A 25,928-nucleotide genomic window follows, 5' to 3' on the forward strand; every position below is an offset into this window, starting at 1 on the left:
GCCACACCGTGTGTGGCAAGGGTCGTGGATTTTAAACTGATACGTCCCCCACCCCACCTCCCATCCGTTTAATAAGCGCACGTTGGCTCTCGTAGCTTTGTGGACAATTTAGTCTCGGCCAAGTCGAGCTTGTTAATAATGATAAAGAAAACAAGGAAAGAATGTGATGGCTTGAGAGTGGATTGCACAAACACTTAATAAATATATCCAATAGAAGGCCACAAAGCACGCACCCATCGCATGCCTCGCTCAAATAATGATGATACAAATGGGGTGCCAGTGACTTGCATGGCATCGTAACTCTCTGTTTTCAGTTGGTTTACGTGACGTCAACAAAGCAGAAACATATTGATGATGTATCTTCGAATCCAACCATCCATCAATCGGGAATATTTATAGGCAATTATAATTTCACACGCTTCATCTATAAACGGTCATAAAACTGGTGGCAAAATCTGACTCTGCTCCGAGCGTGAAACTTTTTTTGGCAACTTTTGAAAGCACACGTGCTCTCGATTAACAACGGAATCCCCGTTAACCCCTACGGACCACGGAGACAAAAACTATATTGTTAGCGAGCACCTATTAAGGCCATCACGGGAAACGGGATGATGCTAGGTCAACATTTTGCACGCCTGGTCAGCTTGGTCTCCCCCGTCGCTCTTGCTGGCGAGACAAAGGTGCTTACATGGAACCGCTGCAACATCGTTGTAAAGTACATATAACATTTAATATATATAACATTTAACATAGCAACATTTAACATTCATGAAATCAGTCAAGCTCTTGGTGATTCTGGGCAGGACACGTGATGGCTGGTAGAGTATGTGGGTGAGTGAGTGAGTAGATGAGCGAGTGAGTATACGAGTGAGCAGATGAGTGAGCAGATGAGTGAGTAGATGAGTCACCAGATGAGTGAATAGATGAGTCAGTAGATGAGTAAATACTGTAGATGAGTTATTGAGTAGATAAGCGAGTAAGTGAGCGAGCGAGTAGGTGGGCGAGCGAGTAGATGGGCGAGCGAGTAGATGAGTGGGCGAATGAGTAGACGAGTGAGCGAGTGTGTATGGCGTACGGTGATTGAACTGTGTGGTGGTGGCTGAGATGAAGCAGTCAAGCGTCTGGTAGACCGAGACCCCTCGACACGGGCTGTGGAGGAATGACCGAGTGAAGATCTTGGGGAACAGGAGTAACCTGAGCCTGACACCGCCTCGCAAATGACGGGGCCATCCTCTCCACGCCTGACTGCCAAAAGTTTGGCTTTTTGAACGGACGAACCTTGAACTTTAACAGCAGCCACCCCTCGCCGCCGCCAAACCTTCTGGCCCCCCTTGGCTCGGCGCGCACACTCAACTTGACTTTTTTTTGGTTTTATTAATCGTCCGCGGCATGTGGCGAGTAAATTAACCTCGCGACGAACCTACGTGACCGCAAGAGGTTCGTCCGTGGCAAAACAAAGCGAGAAGAGACGGAACCTCCCGCCGCCCCCACCGCCCTCATCCATCAACCGCCTAATGCCATCCCAGAGCATCCCTGCTCAATATTACACTCGGCTGTGAAGCGCTTGATTCGTTTTCAAGACAACTTAATGGCGTGCGGCGAGTCGCTCCCAGGGGCGTTGGACTAAAGCGAAGGATTTCAGGCCGTCTCACCCTCGGGTGTGCTCAGGAATGAAGGGAGGCCGAAGGCTGGTGGGGTGAGGGGGGTGAGTAGGAGGAGGATGATAGGGTAGTAGTGTACAGCAGCAGCGGTGGGGGAGACGACACGGCTATTACTCTCGTGATGACGTCTGTGTCAGGGTTTCTCATTTATATTTTTAAAAAGCCCAATTGTCAATTCTGGCACCTTTATGAAAACGTCTGAAACTCGGGTGTTTTAAATATTCTGCCCCCGACTCTACACCATCATCATCACCCATTGACAATCCAATGGGTGGTGATGATGATGAGGCCCTTCCTGCGCTGCTGCCGTACCACAGGAGCCTGCATCGTTACGATTACTCCAGCACCTGCACGATATCGGATTAATGATGACGTCACCCTGCTTGCTGCTCTATATAAGAACGGGAGACAGAGCAGAGCCTCACCATTCTGGCGAATTGCCCGATGATGCTGGATGCAATTACCAGCGAAACGTCGTACTCAAATTGTAAATGTTGTGGTTTCACGCTTCAACACACCGGTGGGCTAAAGCAGTGAACTATTTGTTTTTCGTCAACGTGACACTTTTTTACTGATTGGCCGTGTCGGGTGATGGAGGGTTACGACACATTTATAAATAACGCGATCTAAACCCAAAAACGTTGATTATGAATAATATTGGTCGCGAAAGCCTACGTGTTGAACGGATTACACCGCTGCATCTCCTCGGTGGGGCGTCCCCTCGCAGCCATTCCATTCATCGACTGCTACTCCGTCATTAGTCTCGACCATGAGCCACCGTCCCTCTCAGTGGTGTTGTCGCCATACACAGGCCTAACTTACTTTCCTTAACAGTCTTTGACGATTGCTCCCCCCCCAGGCGATTCAATGCAGGGAATCGATTATTTTGTGAATGTCTTAGCGAAATAAGTAGCCAGCCTCCAGCAAGCACAGGAAGCCATGCATCAAACACATACGAGTAAACACATATATAACAATCAATGATTATGCAACGCCATTCAATGCATGTGATGCGAGCCTCATCATCGGTATCAATCGACGGGTTGATGAAGCACTGCTCGAACCCCAGCCGACCCACCCCACCGTGGCAATCCATCCGGTCATTAGAAAAAAGATTGGCAGGCTTTAAAACATGTATACATTTTGTCGAATGGGACGCGACAAAGCCACGCAAACGGCCCTAGCGCTCGTGAATCCACAGCGCGGAATAATGAACTTCGCTCGATCGCAGGAACCAACGTGTCTCGCCAAAGCCGCGTGAGCATCGCCTGACGGTAGCATAGACCCGCATCGGCACTACCCAACAATTACAATTTTTCAGATCTGATTGCCGTCTTCACCGAGAGTACACCCAGAATAAAATATGTTCCGTGGGGTCACAGGGGTTCGTTTTGAAGGCTTGAGTGACCAAAAAATATATATTGTGGTCTTCAAAACAAATGAATTGAAAATAAAACCATCACCAAGCAGTGACGACGCTGGTGGTGGCAGTGGTGGTGGGTGGCGCTGGTGGTGGTAGTGGTGGTGGCGATGGTGGTAGTGGTGGTAGTGGTGATGGCGTGATCCAACCCCGCGTCCGGCCCGGCTCTTGCGCCCCTCCGAGCGCGGAGACTCAGCACCGGACCGCCGCCCCGTCCACCACCCACCCCGACCGTTCCATGCGCGATCAGCGGCACGCGGACAAAAGGCCCTCTTCTCTCTTGTTTTGTAACGCGAACTTGCCCGCCGCGACAGGTGCAACGGGGCCGCGGCCAGGTGTGGCACGGCCGGAGGGTTTTGTGGCGCGTGCGAGCGTCGACGCCGCCACCGCGACGATGGCGGCGGGGTCAGAGTGCGCTAATTGTGCGGGGGGGGGTTCGAGCTGACGCTCCCGGCAGGACCCACGGAGGATCATTCCCACGCCCCGTCGCACCCGACGCGTGCGTGCACGCGGGGCCGAGCGAGACTCCGACTCCGGTCTCCGGCGTAAACGACGCTTGACCCTTCCGTTACCGGCGGCTGTGCCGGCGGTGCCGCGGGGGAGAGCCTCGTGGGAGTCCACCTGGAGGGGGTTTTTAGTTTTTTTTCTTTTTCTTTTTTTTCAACAATAGGTGCAGAAATGAGCAGAGCCAGAATACACCGGATCATGACCACCGGAATAAAAGTACAGAAATATCGCTTCCCACGGCTGTGATTTAGGAGTAAGAAAAACAGAAAGCTCAAAAGAAAGGGAAAGAGAGACAGCGAGAGAGAGAGAGAGGATAAGAGATTACTTAAGGGTGGCAATTACAGAACGGGATGATTGAATCAATGTTTTATTGCGTGCGCAATCATGCTTGATTGAAAACAAAAAAACATTGCCCAGGTTCTACAGTCCTTTCTATATTAAGGTGTAACGAGCCAAACTGATGTGTTTAACGAGACAGATGATGATGGAACTTACCACCGCTATGTCCCACACTCAAGTATGCGGGTCGATCGATCGGTGTGTTGAGGAAATTTACATCACGCTTCTGGAGCATAGCAAAAACGCCCCAAAGCCCTCTAATAAGTCGCTCGAGCCTACTCACTCACCCCAGGTGTGCTTCAATTAGCTTTGGACTCGTCCAATAAGCAGATGATTTTGGTAGAGTGGGTGGGGGGGGTCAGGGGTGGGAGAAATGAAGAGAAGAAAGGAGGGCAGCATTCCAGCAGAGACTCGGCCACCGTGCATCGACTTCTAAGTGAAGTCAACGCGGACGGCGGAAGGCGGAGGAGCCGAATGAAAGGGGGCTTTCATACGCGTGCGCGCGCTATCCGGGGATTATGAAACAGGAGGCTCGACGGGCGGAGCGCCGGGGTTGGGTGCCCATCGGAGCGTCGCTCCCGAAGGAGTTTCTCCGCGCGAGAACCGGGAGCGCGCGGCGATCCGCCCCGAGGGCGCCGATTGGATCGCAGGAGATTTCACAATCGTTCGAATAACTCCGACGACGGAGTGACACATCGCCGTGTACGTTTACAGCAGTTTTGTCAATCCACCATCAGACGAGGGTCGTTGGGAGGTCACCGTCTTTGACCATACTTCACCAGGCTGGTTGGGTTGGTTAAGGATAAGGAGCATAACGAGTAGAGTACAACAACTTGCAGTCGTACGACAATATGTTAAGCATGGTCGTTCCCCATCAAACCAATTTCCAGGCTCAACTCTGCTTCGCTGTCTGTAATCTGACGACAGGAAACCATCAGGGCCAGTGACCAAACTCTCTTGGCCGGGTGCTGCGACAGTTACTCAGCGTCAACTTTGAGACTTCAACCCGTGGGGCACTCGGGGGACTTGTTGCCACGCTTGTGAGAAGTGCGATTTGGTGCCAGAATTTATGATCGTGACGATAGGAGACCATTGATGAGGAACTGTTGCATTCGTTGTACTTGAGGAGGTTGGCCAGTATACGGATATACGGTGGTGTCAGCTGAGGGTCAGGGGTTAATAAATTAAGTCAATTGCGAGAAGGACATCCTGTTTGTTAAAACGAGAACCTAATATTCCTGTGGGATCTCATAAGAGACCAAAACAGATCCTGCAGGAATCCCAAAGTAATCCTGTCGGATTCAACGGGAATTCCACATTCAACGTCGACTTCCTCAGCGTATAAAGCCGTTCTCGTTATTTCTCGTCAGTAAATAGATTTTGGGCATTCGCCTTCCGTAACTATTACGCTTGTTTATGCAGGAGAGCCTGGCGCCTCAACGATCCTTTTCGAGAGGGCCCTGGGCCAAGTTTTCACGGGGCGACAGCAGCGGGCGTGACGATTGCTCTGTTTGCCAATAGAGTCAATTCAGAACAATTCTTCTAAATTGGACCATGACGGCAGCACACAACGGCCCGACCTTCTTCGCGCAACCACCTACCCAGGCATCTTTACTTTATGCTGAACACAACGGCAGCGTTGACCGGGGGGCAGCCTGCCGGATTAGAATCGCGAGCCTCTGCGAGGAGGGGTGGCGATAATGCGTGTGATCGCGTCAACCGCTGAATTTGACTCGCACGGTTAAACTGAACTAAAAACTAAACTTACGTTTATTTTAGCAGGTAAGGCCCACTGAGCTAATTTTCAGAAGCCACCTGGCCATCACGTAATAATAGGGAGAGAGACACGCACACTCCAAATATACAGCAAGCATCACGGGCGTGATTGAACCCACGACCCTCCTGCATACCAGATGAGTTAGTAAACATCTCGTCAATGCGGTTGGCTGCGTACGGTGTAAAAGAAGTTCAACAGATAGAAATACATACGTGAATTAACCACGTGTAGATGAATCGTGTAGGCTTAAAGCAGCAACCTCACCAGCAAGCTTCGTTCCTCAAACACGTCGAGAGTTCCAACGTGACCCCGCAATTTGGGACGATTGGGCCCACGCGATGGCATTCCTCATCCTTCTGGAGGGTGGGCGGGGGTTTTTCCTCCTCCTCTACACGCCAATTTCCAGGCTCAAGTGGGTCCCGAGAAATTCACTCAAGCTCGCGAGAAATCTCGATCCACTCCGGGTTTACAAAGGGACGCTTTCTTCCTACTCCGACGACTGGGGCCCTCTCCAAAATAAATTAAAGAAATACTTTGCGCCGGATTAATAAAGGACAACCCTGACGGCTTGTCAGTGTTGTCCCAGCTTTGTGGGAACTTTCTTTTTGCTTACCTCCCCACCCCCCCCCCCCGGTGGACTTTCCACACTTAATTAATGAATTTTAGCGGAGAGATCATGATAATAAAACGTAGCCGACGATACGATCAAACCTTGCTCTCCATCTTCATTCTCTTTTGATTCTTTAGCCTCAATTGGGGGGACTGATTTCAGCTCCCGATTGCATCCAAACCAGATAAGGGCAATAAAAAATAAACCGAAGTGAGTGCGGAATTACGTTACCACAACCCTGGGTGCTGTGCAGCGTGGCCTCAACGCTGCGGCCTTATTATGTATTTAATATCGCCGAGTTTCCCCCCCCCCACCAACAGCGAGCAGCCACAAAAAACGAGCCGTAGATCATTTTGCCTTGAGAGCGTGGCTCCGCGCAGCGTTTCGCTCGCTCGAGACGGAACGGACTCGGGGAGGCGCGAGGAAGGAACCACAATGACAAGCAGTGAAGCACAGCAGAAGCCGCTCGGCTGAGCCGCCGTCAACAATTGCCCAAGCTCTGCGGTCATCTATATCTAAAGATGTTTTCAGCTAATTAATGATAGTGTACGTGCGGGGTTGAAACCTGAGTGCCCGGAGAAAAGTCACACGCATGCGAGGGGGTAAACACTGTATCCCCTACAGACGATCTAGCAGAACGACTGTGTGTCGAAAGAAAATACAGAAATGTCCTTGGCTATCAATTATCGCCACTCTTAGCCCACAGAGGACCCCAACCAACAATGTATGAACTGGAGCGCCGATTTAAGAACCTGAAGCTAATTTTTACGACGTAATTAAGGTTATTTTCTCTTAATATAAATAAAACGGACACCATTTACCTCTCAACAACTTCTGAGATCCCCACGAGCGTGTGCACGCAAGCGATCGTGTGATTGCATAATTAAATGAGTAGAAACAAAAAAAGGCGAGAGAGAGAGAAAGGCATAGACGCGCTGTTTCGCAGACGAGCAAATCATGCAATTTGGAGAGGAATTTGCTGCGTCTGGGCAGCGCAGACGTCTGGCAGCTGAGGCCTGCCAATGGCCCGGGGTCACCCTCTGTTTATTTTGACAGCCTCATAATTAAAGCCTCGAGGTCACACAGGGCCATGAGCACCGTGCGGAAGCTCATATCAGGAGCAGCTGTCCCCCTCCCCCCACCAAATCTCAACACCCCCCCCCATTCCCACCCTCCCCCCGCAACCAAACCCAGCACAGCCCCCCACCCCGTAATTACGACCCCAAGTACCAGCGACTTACCGGTCCCTGCCACCACAGGCACACTATTGGCAAGGCCACATCGAGGATTAGGGCTGTCAGCACTGAGGTACACAAAAGCTGGGAGCGTATCCATGGCATGAGGAGCAGAGAGCATCTCGCAACACTGGGAAGAGTTGAGAGTCACGTGTGCGGCGTGCGCTGTCTCCATTGCGCAACTGATACAAAAAAAAATAACCGGGGAGTTTTAATGTCCCCGTGGAGAGTTGTAGATTCACAAGGACCGACCTACTTGGATGAGAGAACGTTCATGGGACAATTATGGGTGGCTATAATTCTAATTAGAGCTGAGGTGGCTCTGTGCGAGTCGAACGTATTGCCGTCAGAGCCCAATGAACTAATATACTTCAAATTTTCTCGATAAAAAATCGGTATTTTCTTTCAGTTGATCATGCAGGTTAAGCTTCTTCCAGACCAGTGTTTAACAGCAGCATTTTCTTGAAGTGGTCACACTTCATCTGAACCGGATTTGGCCGTGTAGATCTCACGGACAGAGTCCAGGCCACTTGTTTTTAAGAGAGGTCTGCCAGACCTTGAATTAAAAGAATCAGTTTGCACAACGGTGGTTGATGATGTGGGTTATAAAGGGGTCTGTCTCTAAGTGTCAAATTGTGTTGGGCCTAGTGTAGGCTCTATGGACCCATGTTAGGCCACTCACATTTGTAGGTTTGATAAAAAAAAAACATACAAGATAGCCGCACCCTTAAGGTGATAATCCCATCTGAGTGAGGCCTTCCCTTTTTAACACTCTTTTTGTTGCAGTGCAAAGGAAGGTTGTGACGATAAACGTTTGCATTGTTTCTTTTTACGTTGTTGATGTTGTTGCACCTTTGGAAACCGTGCACTATCATTTCAACACCATTTCTGCACGACCACAGAGGGGAAGGATGTGTCATCTTTTACAGTGACTGGAGACTTCGCAAAGGGACATTGTCCATGGCACCACAACATCACCTGCTTCTGTCTCTCTTTCTTTCTCATGCCACCTTGTTTTTGAAATTGAAACACATTCTCTGGAGCGGGCGGACACCGCTCTCACGACGCCCACACACTGCGCGGACAATGGCACCTGTCGTCTCCCTTTTGTCGCCTTCTCTCTCATTGTTTTAGGAACTCGCGTGAACGGGCGGCCATGGCGGCCATGGCAGCGTGAAACATCTCTCATCTCGGGCTCCCCCCCCCCTCTTCCCTCTTGGCTGTTTCCGTCGAGGCGTGAGGAGGTGAATGACTCAAACTCAAAGCAAATGTTGCGATGGACGTGTAACATAATGTCAGTGAACACCTGAGGGGGACTCGGAGATTCAGGGGTCAGGTGAAGCTAGTTAGAACGCGACAGCAAGGTCTGGTTCGCTGGGACCTCGGCCAAATTAGATTTACAGTATTTGGCTGCTGCTATAAATGTCCACGTGATGATAAGCCACTTCGTTGAGCTATCATTTGTGGCCAGGTAGCTTCTGAAAAAGAGCTACATCGCTCAGTGAGCCTTACCTGGTAAAATAAAAAAATAGTTTAGTTTTAAATAGTGAAAAGCCTACGTTTAAAATGACAATGTTTTTGTTTTGCACAGTCGTACGTATGTATGTTGGACTTCTTTCGCAGCGTATGTAGACGAAACCGCGCTAAATCGGAGGTGATTTAATGACAGGGCTCAGACCATCACCTCATGATGATTCACACCTCAGTGTAAACACACGAGTGGGCACAACCCAGACTCAAATCCCAGGACCTAAGGGGGTGTTTGTCAGCTCTGTGCTCTCTGGGCCACACAGCCACCTCGTATCAATATTCACTCTAAACAATATTGTGCTTATAAAATGATGAGAACAAGAAGACAAAGAAAACGATGGATGGTTGCCAGGAAGATCACGCTGCTCGTGTCGTACCGTGCGTCGTTCGGCAGTACGTCCGACGTTTCGCTCCACGTGCTGGGGGAGCTTCTTCAGGAACTGCACCGAGCAGCTCATGTTATCACCACGACTCTACGGCGCTACCGGCTGCCGGTGGCGTTTCCGGGTCTTGACTCCCGATAGGCAAGAAAGTGAGCAGCTCAATTCGGTTCGTAAAGAAGCTCGCCGGCACGTGGAGAGAAGCGTCGGACATCGTGCAAAACACAACGCGCGGCACAACCGGAAAACACAACAGAGAACGGCACAGAAGAGCTGGAAAAAAAACGTAAGTAGCAGTAGGCTTTTAAATGATTTCCATACCTTCATGATGCACCACAGCCAAGGTAGATTTGGAAGAGACGAACCCATTTGGCTGGCTCATTGGTAAAGCGCACCAACCATCAAAACATGATCACAAGTACCCTCCGATACGTTCTCAGGCTAAGCCGCCGGTTGATCAGCCTAACGTGCAAAACTTCGCGGAACTCAAGAAGCTTCCAAGCACGCGGCACGCTAAAGCGTCGGAACATCCACGACAAACGACACGCGAGAGTTCGGCGCGAACGCCGCAGCCGCCGCTCGCACCGCTCACGCTGTCCGTGCTCACCTCCCAGCAGCGGCGGAGGTCGTCCAGGTGCTGGGTCCGGGCAGCGTGTGGCGGGTACGGCCCGTAGCGCTTGCCCGACGCGATGCCCCCGCGTGCCCACACGCGCAGCCCCGCGCCGCTCTCGCTCGACTCGCGCACCTCCAGCTCCCGGGGCACCGGCGCTTCGTCCACCACGAACACCTGGGTGGCTGAAGCCGCCCCCCCCACCGCTGCCGCCTCCGATTGCTCCGACACTGCCTGCTGCTGCTCCTGCTGCTGCTCCTGCTGGTGCTCGTGGTGGTGCTCGTGGTGATGATCGTGGCGATGCTCGTGGTGGTGATCGTGGTGCAGTCGATGCTGGGGTAGTGGCGGAGGAGTGAAGCGATCGTGAGCCTCCGGTTCGGAGGATTCGACGAAAACCGTCCGGCCGATATCTGCTCTGCTGTTGCCGCTGCCGTTGTTGTTGATGTTGTCGATGTTGTCCTCATCGTTGACGTGGTCTTCGTCGTCATCGTCGCAGTGCTCGTAAGCGACCTCCTCCGACACGGCGATGACGTCGCTCATCATCTCGGCCGCTGTGGGGACACGGAGGGGGGTGCAGAGTTTGGCTGTCAATTCAGAGTGAAGGTGGTGGTATCAGAGGGTGGTGGTGGTCGGCAATCGGGAGCGTGATTATACAATCATTATCAGCAATGATGCATCTACTGCTGGATGGAAGCTTCCGCAAGCCGTCACCCATCGATCACGATCTTGTGATGTGACAATCTACCTACAGCATCCAAACGTGAGCCAATTTAGTCGCTCCATCTCCGCGGGAGATGTCCTCTTAGGAATGGTAATTCCTTTGGCTACCAGTCCGTCTCTATTCTCGACCACCCACCATCATCCCTTCTAGCGACATCTTCTGCTCAAGCCCACTTACTTTTAACAACAGTCATAATAATCACGTCTTCAAATTGTGCTTATTCTCAGAAACGTCTCCGAACACTTGTGCACAATACAACGTGGATTTATATACCATATAAATATGACCCCATCTTAAGATGCTTTACAGAAACAGTGGGCCCTTATTTTGTAGACAGAGAGAGTGGCAGCCAGTTATAGATGGACCAATAAAGGGCAAGGTCTTGAACCCGAACTTGAACAGGGGGGGGGGGGGGGTGTAGGGAGTCGAGAGCATGGGTGGTTATGGGAAGGCAGTTCCCGAACATTGGGGCAGCAGAGCAGAATGGGGGTGCCCTGTTACCAGGAATTCTCAATAATGATTTATACCATAAACAGAGGGAGTCACTGTCTGTGTTGAGCAGGTTAATGGGTGCAAGAAGCACAAATCACCAGCCTCAACCTATACTTGTTAAAGATAATAACTATAAACATTGGCCCAGAGTTTTACTTGTGCTGATGGAATGTGTAAAATAATAATTGTATATATATATATATATTTGCGTAAAGGGACAGATGGGATCGAGAGGTAGTCTTCAGATTATTCTCCACAACGACGCTCAGAATTGTCGTGATGTGAATCAAAATGGTGTGGATTCATAAATGCAACATGGCTGACAATTTCACAAACATATTCGTTACATTATTTTTTTACATTTCTCAGATGCCTGCCTATGACTGCGTTGAATGCATCCCTTTGTGAATATCTCTCGTTGGGAATCGCACCGCTCAGTCGTTGCCTCATTTCACACGTGTGCGATCATCTTCATTATATTCTGCGTTGCGTATTAATTTTTTTCTTTGGGTTTTGATGCCGTTATAAAGTTTGACACGTGGTTTCTCTTGGGGGGAGGTGGATGGGGGGGGGGGCGAGAAGGAAGCTTTTAAGTCTCACCGGGAAATAATGTTGAATTATTAAAACAAAAGACATCAAGCAAAACGTTTATACGGAAACGTACGAAGCGGTTAGGGCAAGCGGAAAATACGGACGAGAGGAGCAGATAAACCGTGAAGCCGACGGGGGTTGCTGGGGCCACGTGGGGTGGAAAATGTTACTCAACTAAAACTATTTTATATTTGTTTTACCTGGTAAGGCCCACTGAGCTATGTAGCTCTTTTCAGAAGAAACCTGGCCACAAATGATAGTGCAATGAATTGGCTTATCATCATGTGGACATTTATAGCAACCAAATACTCTAAAACGCGTGATGTTGATTCTAAATGTGAAGGTAAAAAAAAACCGGAGGACCCGGAAAAAAAATCCATACGACCACGGGGAGAGAGACACGCACACTCCAAATATGCAGGCATCAGGATTGGGATCGAACCGACGACCTTTTGTATACCAGGTGAGGGAGATAACGTCACCACCGTAGCGCCCCAACTCACCATGGGTAATGCTCACCTCTAAAACGCTCAATAGTCTTCGCGTTTAATAGACACACATCATATCTCGTCTCATATTCCATAGACATTTCATACCACACTGGTTCTGTTGTTGTTGTTCAAAACGATAACATACAATAATGCCCTCCTTAAAATGACATTCCTCTCATAAGCAGCTGCCACGGTGACCCTTGGCCATCATAAATATACGTGACCTAGAAGTGAAACGCTGCAAGAAAAGTCACCGTTAGCGTTTGCCACGCGACTGTCGGAGCAACGAATCATTGTTGGTCCAAAGAAGGACCAGGGGAGTCATTTGTCAGAGGTTGGCAGACGGAATCATTCCGTCTCCCTTTCAACTGCAACCTCCTACTGGACAGGCTTGTTACAGCAATCTCAGAGGGTAAATTGGAAATTACAAATATTTATTCCATTTCAACGAAGCCAATTATGCAAATATCTTAAAGTGCTGCGTCCATTTAACTTCAATTAAGCCGCTGATTGTTGGAAACGCACTACTTTTGTTACAAATCCACGGCCCTGCTCTAGATTCCTCCCCCCCCACCCACTCGGAGCACAACTTACTCGAACAGGTATGTGAAGAAAAAAAAAGGCAAATTGACGAGACGACTAAAAAATAGAAAGCCCTCGTTTCTCTCCCGCTCGGTGAAATATTGATGGGCGCGCTGGCGAGAGCGGCCTACTGTTGATCGCTGGCTGGGACGAGGTTTTCTTTTTTTACTTTTTGGCTGCTGCTGCTGCTGCTACGTGGCCCTCCCGCTAGGCCCCCATCCAGCCCGGCGGTGTCAGGGATCGTCGGGGCCTCAAGACGACAACGAACAGATTAAGATCTCCGGCTGACACGCCGGGGGCGGGGGGGACGAGACGTGGCGCGACGGGGGTGCTGCCTGTGCCAGAGAGACGCACAGCGTGCGGGAAAGTGCAGGTCTTTGCGAGCCGGGGAAAAAAAAAAAACCCCGTGGAACAATTAACGTGACAAGTGAGAAAGACGCAGATCTATACCCCCCCCCCCCCATCAATTCACGATCTCCCCCCCCGCTATGAGCAAAGTCGGCGGTCCATCTTTGCAGACTTCTCAGCCCCTGCCATCAAGCCGAGCAGCGAGCATCTGACAAGATCCACATGGGGTGAGCCGTTATGGTTGGGGTAAGAGCGGCGTGCATCGGAGGGGAAAAAAACGAGAAGTTTCAAAGTGAATGTTCTTGATAAAAGCAAATTAAGTTAAAGTTTCAACGTTCGGCTGAAACGCACTACGACGAGAATCAAAATAAATGTTTCAAACGTTATTCACTTACGATCGGTGGGTGGGGGGGGGGGTCAGGGGTGGGAGAACGGTGGTGCAGTGGTTAGCATACTGCCCCACGACCGTATGCGAGCCCGAGTTAGAGTCCTGGCCAGTAGATAACGTAAGCGATGTTTTAACCAGTCCTGCCTCCCTGGCCCCTACTGACCCAGGGTGGTGAAGTATGGTCAAACAATCCCAATTACCTACTCGAGGAAGATTTCATCCAGGAGTGGATTGACAAAGGGCTGTAATTTGTTTTAATATAAAATAATTATTACGATTTTTTTTTTATTATAATTACACCGCCGATTAGCACGGTGCAAAAGAAGTTGAACATACAAACATTGTATCACTTGTATCACTAACAAAGAATGACAATAATAGCCACGTTGCTGTGCCAAGCTGTGCCTCGTGTGAGTGAACTCTTTTGAATGGCCTCCACTGTGGCGAGATGTTAACTACCTCGCCTAGTATACAGGAGGTCGTGGGTTCAATCCCGACCCTGAAACCTGTATATTTGAAGTTGGCGTGTCTCTCCCCGTGGTCGCGTGCGTTTTTTTCAGGATCCTCTGCTTTTTCTCCTCTACATGTATAAGCGCGCGTTTTAGAGTATGTGGCTGCTATAAATATGCACGTGATAAGCCACTTCATTGAGCTATCATTTGTGGCCAGGTCGCTTCTGAAAAATAGCTATATAGCTCAGTGGACCTTACCTGATTAAATAAAATATTACATATTGTAGTTTAGATTAAATTAGAAGAGACTAGGACATGGGGTTGGTCATACAAAGATGGTGTTAAACTGGATGACATATCGAGGAGGAAATTTGACGTTTGCCTGATATGCGCACATAGTGCTTTACTTAGTAAGGTGGCGAATGAGGTCATCAATGGCATTTTAAAGTCTGTATTAGTAAACCGAATAATACATAAACCATCACGCGAACCCCGCACATCCTCGCAGGGGCTTTTGGTCGGCTATCGAGCAAAGACGGCCACCTCATCGCGAGCTTTCAGATGCACTTCTTCCGGCCGTCTGGAACGTTCTTCTTTCCGATATTAGGAAGCCACTGGAGCTGTGCGATTTTAAATCTAGATTTAAACCTCATTTCTTTATAACTGCGTTTTGTGTTTAGTTTGTTGTCCTTCCCATGCACCTCCAATTACCAAGGTTGGAAACGTACGGTGCAAAATAGGTTCAACATACAGATTTTCTTGTTACCAATATCGTAAAAAGAATTTTTGTTTTTTGTGATGTCTATGGTTCTTATTAAAATCATTGGCAATTACTCACAGACGTCCACGCAATGTTTAATCAGCAATGTTAATGCTTGGTCCGAGTGTGATTGTGTCACATAGCAGAACAGGGCGTTGGACGGGAAATTGACGGTCTGCACACTGTTTTATGAACGTGGCGACCTGAGTTCAATTCCCCGCCATGGCTAACGTCAGCGGTGAGTGATACCTGAACGGATCTTGGGCAAACCCTTCAATCTACAAGAAAGCAACGTGACGAGGTCATGGTCAAGCAACCACCTATGACCAAATACGATAAGGCGGCGCCTTCATCCAGCAGTATATTGGCTTAGTTATTATAATTATTATTATTATGTAAACATACAATACAAATAATGCATTGATTTTTTCCCAAACTTAGCAGAACATTGTTCTTTATACAATAAGGTTTGTACAAACGTCCAATTGCTTTGGGAATAGCGGTGTTGACGAGTCTATTAAACAATCATACCGTAGCACGATGGCGAGTTCATAAAAACACAATTTACGAGGTGCCATTGTCGTGTTCACCGTTGGTTACAATCCACTCCCCTCCCCTCCCTCCCTCCCTCATTGTTCCACGCGCCGCTGCTGCCGCCCGACCAGCGAGGCCCTTCGGACGCTGCCCACTCCGGCTCGCCCAACAACAAAAAGAAAGCCGCTCCACAAAGCAGGGCCCGTGCACAATCCACGCCAGGGCCACCGGTAAGCACACTGCCGAAGCCGTCTACACCAACACAAACGGCGCACTGACTTTCACGTTGTGACCAGTCAACTCTACGCGGTGCTTGCATTGCGCGTGGCGGTGTGGCGCACGTGCCGCCGCTTGCAATCGCGACGTTGCTCGACTCGACGGCGCTGACCCCGCATCGAAAGCGGCTCCAGAGCTATTGCTGGTGGCAGCAATAAAATTGGTTTTAAAAGTCAACGTCTCTCTCCCCCTTCTCTCTCGCTCTCTTTCTCCGCCAGCCCTCCTCTCCCCCCATCCCCCCCCCCCCACAATTCTCTCTCATCCCCTCCCCGTGCTCAAGCCTTCCCGAAGGATGCCGCCACTAGACATCTATTCATTACACCTTTCAAGCGAACGTCACCCATGGGGCCCTGGAAGCTAATAGACGTTTCTGAAAGATGATGAATAATATTAATAATCAATATTAACCCACACTGGGAGGAGGAGAAGGGGGGGGGGGAGAGCCGGGGATTTCAGGTTGAGATGTGCGTTCTTTGTGCAGCGCTGTATCACCACCACCACCACCATCGTCACCCACTGCCACCTTCTTTGCAAGCCCTCCGAGCCGCAGTGTTCTCGCTTTTGCGCGAGGGCGGTCGGGGACGAACATTCGCGTCCCCACCGCCCCGCCACGTGCGGGGCTTCGAGTCGCGGATCCGAATTTGTTACAGAGACGTTGCTGGATATTTTCAAAAGAATCACAAATTTGTATCGCGGTGTCTTTAATACAAGAGGCGGGGAAGGGAGGGATAAAAGAGGTAAGGAAATGTTTACAATAGACTCAACTATTCGCTACAATTGCTATAGTTCTGGTAAGATTATTTGCGGTAGTCATCTGTTTATGGCCTAATGGTTTGCGGCGCCACTGACATGATCTCCCGACGTGGCAGTTGAAACGATGGTGCAAGTTTCTTAAATACTCCAATACCCCCCACCCCACTACCATATCTCTCAACCCAGCGGTTTTCATTAATCCTCTGCAGTTAGTCGATCGGCAGGCTGTGTTTGATGGGGGTGACAGTGTGGGTACTCTGACATCTACCAAGACGCCTAGCCAGCGTGGAAGAGGTGGCAATGGACTGGAAGAGTAGACCAAGGATCTCCACTCCAGCTTCCTGGAGCGTAAGCGAGCAATCGTGAGGCTGCGTCTTTACCTTCGTCCACCTCCACGTTGTTATGCCATCGCCTGAACATCGTCTTACGCGGGCGGTGGTGCCTATGCACGTGGCTGCCAGTAAATTCAGCACTGTGGAGGCAGCAGCCAGGGTTGGTGGATCACGCACTGATGACTGGCTTACTGTGGAGCATCGATCGAGGTGCAATACTCTGGCTCGCCAGCAGAAATCAGTAGAGCAAAGTGTGGACTCGTGTAATCTGTCCCTTCTGTGCGGGATAGAGTGTTGCCCCCTCACGCGTGCGGATTCTTCTCCGGGTGCAACAATAATTGGCCGAAAACATCTTGATATGTAGAGAACTGCAGAGCAATTGTTGTTGGGGGCCGCCGGCTCACCGCCTGGCCATCTTCCACGGCTTGGTCTGTGGGTCCTAATCAACAATTGTGGGATGTAATTTTCATGAACGACGCTATAAATCTAAAAATAAACAAGCATTAGCTTGTTTAAATTATATTTTTTCAAGGGCAGTTGCTTCGCTTTATTTTTCGAATTCAGAATGTTTCACGCTCCGTAAAAAGGGACTGCCCATATTAATCACGTAATACCAACAACAAGATACAAATATCCCTCTATACCTTTTATAACAGATTGTTGGGGCAAGTGCTGTTAGCGAGTAGCCTCTATGGCAAAGCGCTTCAGGCAATGCGGCAAACCCCCACGTTGTAACGATGGCAAACGCACAAACAACGGACGCGCAGCTCGCTCAGCGTTATCAAGACATGAATGTACATTGAAGCAGCGAGCCTTGAATAGACATATTTATACACACACACACGCGCGCGCCTCCTGTCACCTAGAAATACCACTTGACCCCCTTTTGCAACCCAAGTCGTCGGGGGTTTGGCGCGGCCAATGGCGATAAATAAACAAAAACGTTGAAACGAGCGCGGCGGCGATGAGATTCGTCGCGCTCGGGGCGATGCTTGTTTGTGCGCACAATTTTTGGTTTCTCTTGCACGACTTAGCACGGCTGTTTTGTAGCGACGATTAGCCCCCCCCCTCTCCTCCTCCTGCCTCGTTTATTTGTTTACTCTCTCACCAATCACACGGGGGGGAGTGGGGGGGGGTCTCGCTCTCGTACCACCCTCCAGATTTCCCCTCGGAGCACACCGTGGCGTTATTGGGGGGGGGGGGGGGGGGTTGCTGGTGGAGGTGATTGGTGGTGGGGGCCCCACTACGCTGCCCACCACATTTTGTCAGCGTGATTAATAGCTCTTTAGATCATCTTTAATTCACTCTCTAATGGACTAGAAGGGGTCCCTCGCTCTCGCTCGCTCTCTGGCCGCCCCCTTTCTCCCTTCGCAACCCTCCCCCGCCACCACCGCCGCCGCCCTGTAACAGGGTGATGTATGCTGCGATCGCATGTCGCGTGACAAGGTGGGGCACGAATCATTTCGACGCGAGGTCTGACGGGCGAACCCGGCCCGGTGCGGGACTTGAACGCGCGCCCGGTGCCGTCCCAATACAAATTCACGGCGCGCGCCCTCCCCGAGCCCTCCCCGAGCCCTCCCCGCGCCCTCCCCGCGCCCTCCCCGCGCCCTCCCCACGCCCTCCCCATGCCCACACACTCGCATGGGGCCGCGCGCGGCGGTGCCACCCGATTAGGGGGGCAGGGGGGGCAGTGGGGCAAGGGGAGGGCAGGGGGGGCTTACTGGATCGAGGGGTTTTGTGGTTGTTGGGCGAGGAGCGTGCGGGCTTAGCTGGTAGAGAGGGGGGGGGGGGTAGAGGGTGGAGTAGAGGTGGGGGTAGAGGTGGGGGTAGAGGTGGGGGTAGAGAGGGGGGTAGAGGGGGGTAGAGAGAGGGGGGTAGAGAGGGGGGTAGAGGTGGGGGTAGGGGGGTAGAGGGGGGTAGAGGTGGGGGTAGAGGGGGGGGTAGAGAGGGGGGGTAGAGGGGGGTAGAGAGAGGGGGGTAGAGAGGGGGGTAGAGGTGGGGGTAGGGGGGTAGAGGGGGGTAGAGGTGGGGGTAGAGAGGGGGGGTAGAGGGGGGGGTAGAGGGGGGTAGAGGTGGGGGTAGAGAGAGGGGGGTAGAGAGGGGGGTAGAGGTGGGGGTAGGGGGGGTAGAGGGGGGTAGAGGTGGGGGTAGGGAGGGGGTAGAGAGGGGGGGTAGAGGGGGGTAGAGGTGGGGGTAGAGAGAGGGGGGTAGAGAGGGGGGTAGAGGTGGGGGTAGGGGGGGGTAGAGGGGGGTGGAGGTGGGGGTAGAGGGGGGGGGTAGAGAGGGGGGGGTGGAGGTGGGGGTAGAGGGGTTTAGAAAGGGGGGGGGGTGTGTCGCGGCAGCGGCTTCGTATGCTGCTCTGTGTGTTTTGTGAGTTATGGGATTTCTGTGTGTTCGGTGAGTTCTGTGTGTTCATGTTATTCACGTGCATCGCGGCTCTTGCAATATTGAGTTTTAGTATCAAATTCGATGTAAAACATTGTCTATTCTTGTTATTCTGGTTATTTTCGAGCAAGCGGCTCAGCGTTAAACTCGTACGGTAGCTGGCGCGGTGTGTAAACGCCGCCACTGGGGAGACAAAGGCGGCCAGGCGTGGTGCTGGCCACCCACCCCCTCGCGTGCCGCGCCGGCCTTCTTACGGAGATCGCTAAAAAAAGCACTTGCCCCAAAAGTATGTTTTGTCTATACGGGGCAGCTTTGGCTTTGTGCGTCCGTGTTTTGCGCGCGTGTGTGACGATATATTTATTTTCAAATCATTCATTTTTTCTCTTCTTCCCCCTATATCCGAGTGGAAATGGGATACTCGGTGACGCCATCAACACTCGCAGCAGGGGTGGCTGCTTTTACAGCAGAATGAGATGCAATCCGTCTCAGTTCTCTCTCTCTTGACCATTCACGAACCGCCTCCGAGCATGGCTGGAAGGAGGCTCCTGCGATCCGCGCGCCTCCGTTAGGTCAACACAGCCGTCCCCCCCCCCCCCCCCCGCTATTAAATCATCACGCGTCTTCTCCCTCCTGTTAAACGGTACCAGAGCGCAGCCCTGCAACAGCGGACTTTCGCCGCTTGTAGGCGGAATTGCCTTCGCTAGAGGGAGCTCACGGGCTCCTCTAGGCGCAGGTGCTGAGAGCGAGGAGCAGCACCGATGGATGTCGGCACAGGCCACCCAGAGGGTGGGGTGGCCACCAGCACCACGCTCGGCCCCCGCCTTTTGTCTGCCCGAGTGGCGATGTTTAACACACCGCAACCAGGTACTCGTTTGGAGGCTGAGTTGACCTAGGGGAGGCCCAGGACCGGTTCAGATACTCGTCAGTGGTCTTGGCCGTGGCCGGGAATCGAACTCGGGATGCCGGGTTCGTGGCGCTGTGCGCGAACCACTGCGCCACCCCTCCCAACGTGATCCAGATCATAGTGCATAGAGACAAAGACCCCCCCCCCGTGTAGCCTTAACAGACTGTAGGGGCAAGTGCCATTAGCGAGCACCTGTGAAGGCCGACATGGCACACGAGGGGGTGGGTGGCCAGCACCACGCCCCGTCATGATACTATGGCACTACATACACACAGGGGCGTGTAAGTGCACGCAAGCTCAGGTGGGCACGTGCAGAGGACACAGCATTATAATTGTGAATAAGAGATGGTTTCTCCATTACGTAATAAGTCACGTATTAAAAAAAAATTGCTATCGTGACCTTCACACAGCCATTAGCATGGATATTACTCATCATAGCCGATCGTTTACCCCCCCTCCGCCTCCCCCCATTCATCCCCCCCGCACCCCCGTCCCTCGTAAAAATCACGAGCAAAATTAAGAGGTAATTATGCAATTAATATCACGGTGAAGCTGACAGCTGGAAAGTCATTTATATATTTACAAAAAAAATCCTGTCAATGTTGCACCGCGTGTTACCGGTTTACTTCGCAAGGGATTTAGAGCAAGGCCAAAGCATCACCGAGGCATCTCGGCCTAGAGTTCCATTTGTAAGGATAATACCAGTGCACACGCTTATTTATCGTTAACTTAGTTTTCACCAAGTTGTTCAACTTTGATCCATGTCGGCCCTGATATTCTCACTTTTCATTTCATCGCAAAATGTGGAACACTCATCGCGCAGCCACGAGGGGAGGCCGCTCCTCCACCTGTGCTGCCCCCCAGCGTGTGGAATTCCCTTCCACCAGACATCCGTGCTGTCGACGCCGTGCCTCTGTTCGAATGCAGGCTCAATGCGTTCCTTATTTTCTCAGCCTGTGACTGAGCATCTCATTTTATTAAATAGATGCACGCGCGCGCGCACACACACATAGTTTCCGTACAGTGTCTTGAGATGCAGATTCATTTGAACTTAATTCGCGCACAAATTGCATTATAATTATATGGGCAATGCCTTTTCAAAATATCCGGTGAAGCCTCCGTGACTCTCACGACTCCTTTCCACGAGCTTCCTACATTTGGACGTTGGGACACTTGCATTTAAGGAGCACGTGGAAAGAAACCGGAGCAAACTGAAGAAAAATATCATACCAGCGAATGACACATGTTGATTGAATCCATGGGCTCAGTGGAATCAATCCATGGGTTTAATCAACATGTGCGGAGCTTTGAGCGTTATCCGCGGGTATTACTCTCGAAACTCCACACAGATGAATTCAATCCGCTCGCTCTATCGCCATCCCCTGGTCGACTTCCAAGGCTTTAACAAAGCAGGGAGTTTCAGAACTCCGCGTGCTCCACGAGGCCTCGGGAGCTCTCAAGCCAAGGGGGTGCACGCGCGCGCTCGACGACGCGAATTCACCGACCTGGGCCGCAGTAAAGACGCGAATTTACAGATCGACACGCGGCCCATTATTTGTTTCTCCCATTCCGCCCGCTCTCAATAATTCCCGCCCCGCTCGCCGTGATGGATTAAAAATCCCGTACCTGGCAAACTACCCGCGGTATAATTATCGCGCATGGCGAAAGCGGACCCGAGCTAGCGTTGTTTGCATTTCGGTCACAAATGTCACCCACGACTCGATGATTTACGGCTGCGTTTATTGCAATCAAATAAACTACCAACAAACTCTGCGGCCGCGGCAATGGTAACCGTCGATTACGCGACGATCGCGCTGGTGTGCGCGTACATTTGCCGGTAACCTTGGAAATCCGCAATAAATCCTCTCCCGTCTTGCGCTCCTGTTAATCATTGTCGGCGAGACGTAAACTTTCGCTGCTGGAGGGCGGTTGGGGGGGTCCGCTGAGAATCGCGAGCCTCGTTCGCGAGCAGCAGAACGCCGATAGCTCTCCACTCGGCGGGGAGGCGGGGGAGGTTTTACTTTTTGACAATCAAAACCCACGTCGGCGTAAGGCGCTGACCGACCAGCCACGAGAGGACACGAAGTTAGGCCCACCCGTGACGATTCTATCTCACCGCACCCTGTAGTTTTGACGCCCTATGAAGAGCTGTTTTTAAGACGACGTTGCAGGCGCGATGGATGCTGCGCACCGCGACGAATTCCCGCGACGGAATTCCGGACCGTTCTGGATCCAACGAGGAGCCGCGGCTCTCGTGTCGCGATTTCAACTTAAACCACGGCGGGGGTGGTGGTGGGGGGGGTGGTGGCGGCGGCGGGGGTGGTGGTGGTGGTGGTGGCGGCGGCGGGGGTGGTGGTGGTGGGGGGGGGGGAGCAAGTGGGAGAGACCCCCCAGCCCACCCGCCCGCCCGCCACTCTCCGCGCTTCGAGTGCCTCTCACCCGCAGGCGGCGAGGGAGCGGGCAAGGCGCAGGCGGTCGTCCATCGAGCCGCTCTCAGCAGGTCCGACCACCGCTTGGCTTCAGAGGTGTGACGAGATCGGGGCTGCCACCGGCCGTGTTGACCTCCACGTTGAGAAACAGGCGTGGAGACGATTCAGGATTATTTCACTGCTGTGACTATCCCAACGATAAGCCACATTTGTCGAGCTGTCGTTTGTGGCCAGGTTGATTTTTGAAAAATAAGTTAATGCCTCGGTGTTCGTTGTCTGGTAGGATGTTTTAGTTTCATTCGTTTGTGTTTCGGCGATTTGTTTACCTTTCTTATACTTTGCACTCCTATCGTGTTGTTGTATTGTTTGTTGCTGGAACGTTCTTACCCCGTGCCCCTACTGGACACCTGTGAAAAAGAGCTTCATAGCTCATCGGATTCCTCCTGCAGTATAAATAAATATTCTGATTATGAATAGGCCCCCCTAAGAACACCACCCCCGCCGCCCCGTCCATCTGTCTGTCTGTGACTTGGGGCCAATGTTGAACGGCGTGCGTAGTCGAGGCTCTGCGCCGAGGGGAAAGGATGAGTCGCGATTTGATGGTCTTCCTGTGCTCCCCCCCCCTCCCGAGCCACTCACCGAGCCGTGGCCCGCTACAGTCTGCACGAGGAGGAAGAGGAGGAGCGTGGACAGACAGCGCGCGCCCATCGCTCGCACGTGTTATGACGCCACGCGATAGGCAAGAGAGGCGTCATTCATTGAGACCAGGTGCAGTCCGCTGATGCAGAACATCGTTCTCACAATGTAGATTACGGGAAAATATAATATAATATATTTGTAAACTACTTTTACAGCCCTCTGTGAGTTTACTACTGGATGAAAGCCTCCCCCCGCCTGCCATGGCGTGTGAGTGTTGGCAGGTCTTTCGACCATACTTCACCGCACTGGTCGGTGCGATCCTGGTCCTGAACCCATTCAGACATCAATCGCCGCCCGCTGCTGTTAGCCTCAGTCGGGAATCGAATTCATGTTGCCGGAATTCAGTGCGCAGTGCGGTAACAACTGTTGCCACTCATCGTCAATGCCCCCGACACTATACACCCTTGAAACAAAACACACGTCACGGTCTTTAGCGCGCTATTACTATCATAAAACAGGAATCTCTGTCGCAGTAAGCCGGATTATTTGCGAGTCGCTTTCTGCCCAATACCTCACGGCGCTCTGCACCGCGTACCGAGAGCGACGCCAAGGCGTCTAACTCAAAATCCCACAACTAATAAAATACAAACAACAATAACAACAACTACAACAGTAACAACACTGAGACGCGAGCGTGACACATTCAGCCACGTGCGATGGCCCTTTATCGAGGCGGCCGAAACGTTTAAGCGGGCCACGAGATACATTCCCTGCTGTGATAAAAGACGGTGCAGTCCCATTAAATGTTAAAGCGCAAAAAAGCTTTCGCCCTGTGGGTGCTGAATGGAAGTTCACTTCACTGCGGCCACTCGGTACAACGACGAAAGAGAAAATATAAATAAATGAAACATCCTCATTATGTTTTCTTTAGACACTTAAGTGTGAGTGAGCGTGTGTAGCGGTTAGCGCTACGCTGCGCTACGAACCTGGAGACGCGAGTTCGATTCCCGCTCACGGCCAACACCAGTGACGATTATCTGAACGGGTCCTGGGACTCCCCTAGGTCGACTCAGCCGCAATTGAGCACCCGGTGTGATGTGTAAACGTAGCTACTGGGGAGACAAAGGCGGTCGGGCGTGGTGGCTGGCCACCCACCCCCTCATGTGCCGTGCCGGCCTTCAAAGGTGCTACTCTCTAACAGCACTTGCCCCAACAGTATGCTGAAGCTATACGGGGATCTTTGCATGTGTCTGTGTTGTACACCCTCCTCCACCCGACAAAATCGCGAGTGGCAGGAGCGTTTGAATCGTTTTAAAATGTATAATAATATGTATTTTTGGACGCATGAAAGTGACTTTGAAATACGTCTACACTTATTGATGCCGACGCGTTTATTTTGGTTTCACCTTCCTTTCCATGAGAGGCATTACAACGTGGGACCACTTTAATTGTGATTAGTTGACAGAGAGAGTGCAGTGAACACAAAAATAACGGCACGCGCTATAAATTTCACACCCACCCACCACCAGCAACCGTTTAAACGCACAGATATTCGAATTAAAAACCCTACATTCGCAATCCACTGCTGGATGAAAATCTCCCCAAGGACAAATTGGTCACGTGTTTTGTTTATGTTCATGCTATACTTCACCACGCGAGTGCACGCGAGTGAGTGGCAGCACGAACTGGTCACCGATGTTAACCGTGGCCAGAAATTTGACTTTGGTCTCCAGACTTGACGATGAGTGCACGCGAACCACTCGAAAGCATGCGACGACGACGACGCTGATTACGGTGGTGGTGGTGGTGGTGATGATGGCGATATGCCTTTATACATATTTGCACCATGGATTGTTGCATTGGTAGCGTCGGCGTCCCCCGTACACCAGTTGCGAGAGTTGATCATTTATCCATCCCCCCTCCCCGCCTGCGAGTGGAATAGCAGCAGCGGCGAGCGGCAAGCAGCCCAGCCGCTGTAATCACCAAGAGGGAAATGAATGGGGCGGTAGTGCAAGTACCTAATTGATTTATTATCTATCCCGAGACTGCGTTACAGCTCAGCGGCGGAGGATGGGGGGGGAGACTGCAATCCATTCTCTCTCCAGCCCCTCTCCTCCCCCACCCTCCCGCTCCTCCTCCCCGAGCCGTCGCGGCACACACGCCAAGCCCAGGCAATTTACAAGATAAAGCTCCCCGTGCCAGCCCACAGAGCATTCGCTACATATGGCGACAGACAAATGAGATAATTAAAAGAAAACACGGCGAGATAAATTGCCTCAGGTTAATTAGTTTATCAGTGGTAATAGAGGACATCCATTACCACATCAAAGCGCTGCCTTGTCTGAATAAATGTAGACGTCAAGGCTGAGAAATAAACTCGCCGCCGCTGCGAGGCCAACGGGCGGTACATACCAAACGATAGCGGCCCGAGCAGTGGCTCGCCTCGACTCTCCAGCTCTTGCCCCGCCAAGGCGGCATTGTCGCCTCCCACGCCGAGCCACGCAGGGGCTCTTGAACCGACCCCGAGCGAAACAACGCCACGCGGATAATGCGACGCTAATGTGAAACAAATGATGATGATGATTTTTCTCGATTTGAAGCTTTCGTGATTGCAGGACTCCATACTCTTTGGTTCTTTCGGTAAAGTCCGCCGTCGCGCCGCCCGGAATCGTTGCAAAAATCGTGATGACACCGATGGCCGCTTCACGCACGCCGCCACCGCTGATGATGATGACGATGATGGCGTTGATGGCGTTGATGATGATGAAGATGATGGCGTTGA

The 25,928-nt window shown here is 51.5% G+C and overlaps 1 protein-coding gene across 3 annotated transcripts in view; it reads right to left on the bottom strand.

The window, feature by feature from the left end:
- The window catches only part of LOC144945017 (histone-lysine N-methyltransferase MECOM-like), a 247,443-nt gene that overhangs the window by 143,516 nt on the left and 77,999 nt on the right, over positions 1–25,928 (bottom strand). For all 3 annotated transcript variants that reach the window (XM_078873180.1, XM_078873181.1, XM_078873182.1), the window contains exon 2: positions 10,067–10,620. In XM_078873180.1, the coding sequence (XP_078729306.1) occupies positions 10,067–10,620 (554 nt within the window). The remainder of the gene's footprint in view (positions 1–10,066; positions 10,621–25,928) is intronic.

The sequence above is a fragment of the Lampetra fluviatilis genome, chromosome 36 (assembly GCF_964198595.1).
Source record: "Lampetra fluviatilis chromosome 36, kcLamFluv1.1, whole genome shotgun sequence".
In the NCBI taxonomy this organism is placed as follows: Eukaryota; Metazoa; Chordata; class Hyperoartia; order Petromyzontiformes; family Petromyzontidae; genus Lampetra; species Lampetra fluviatilis.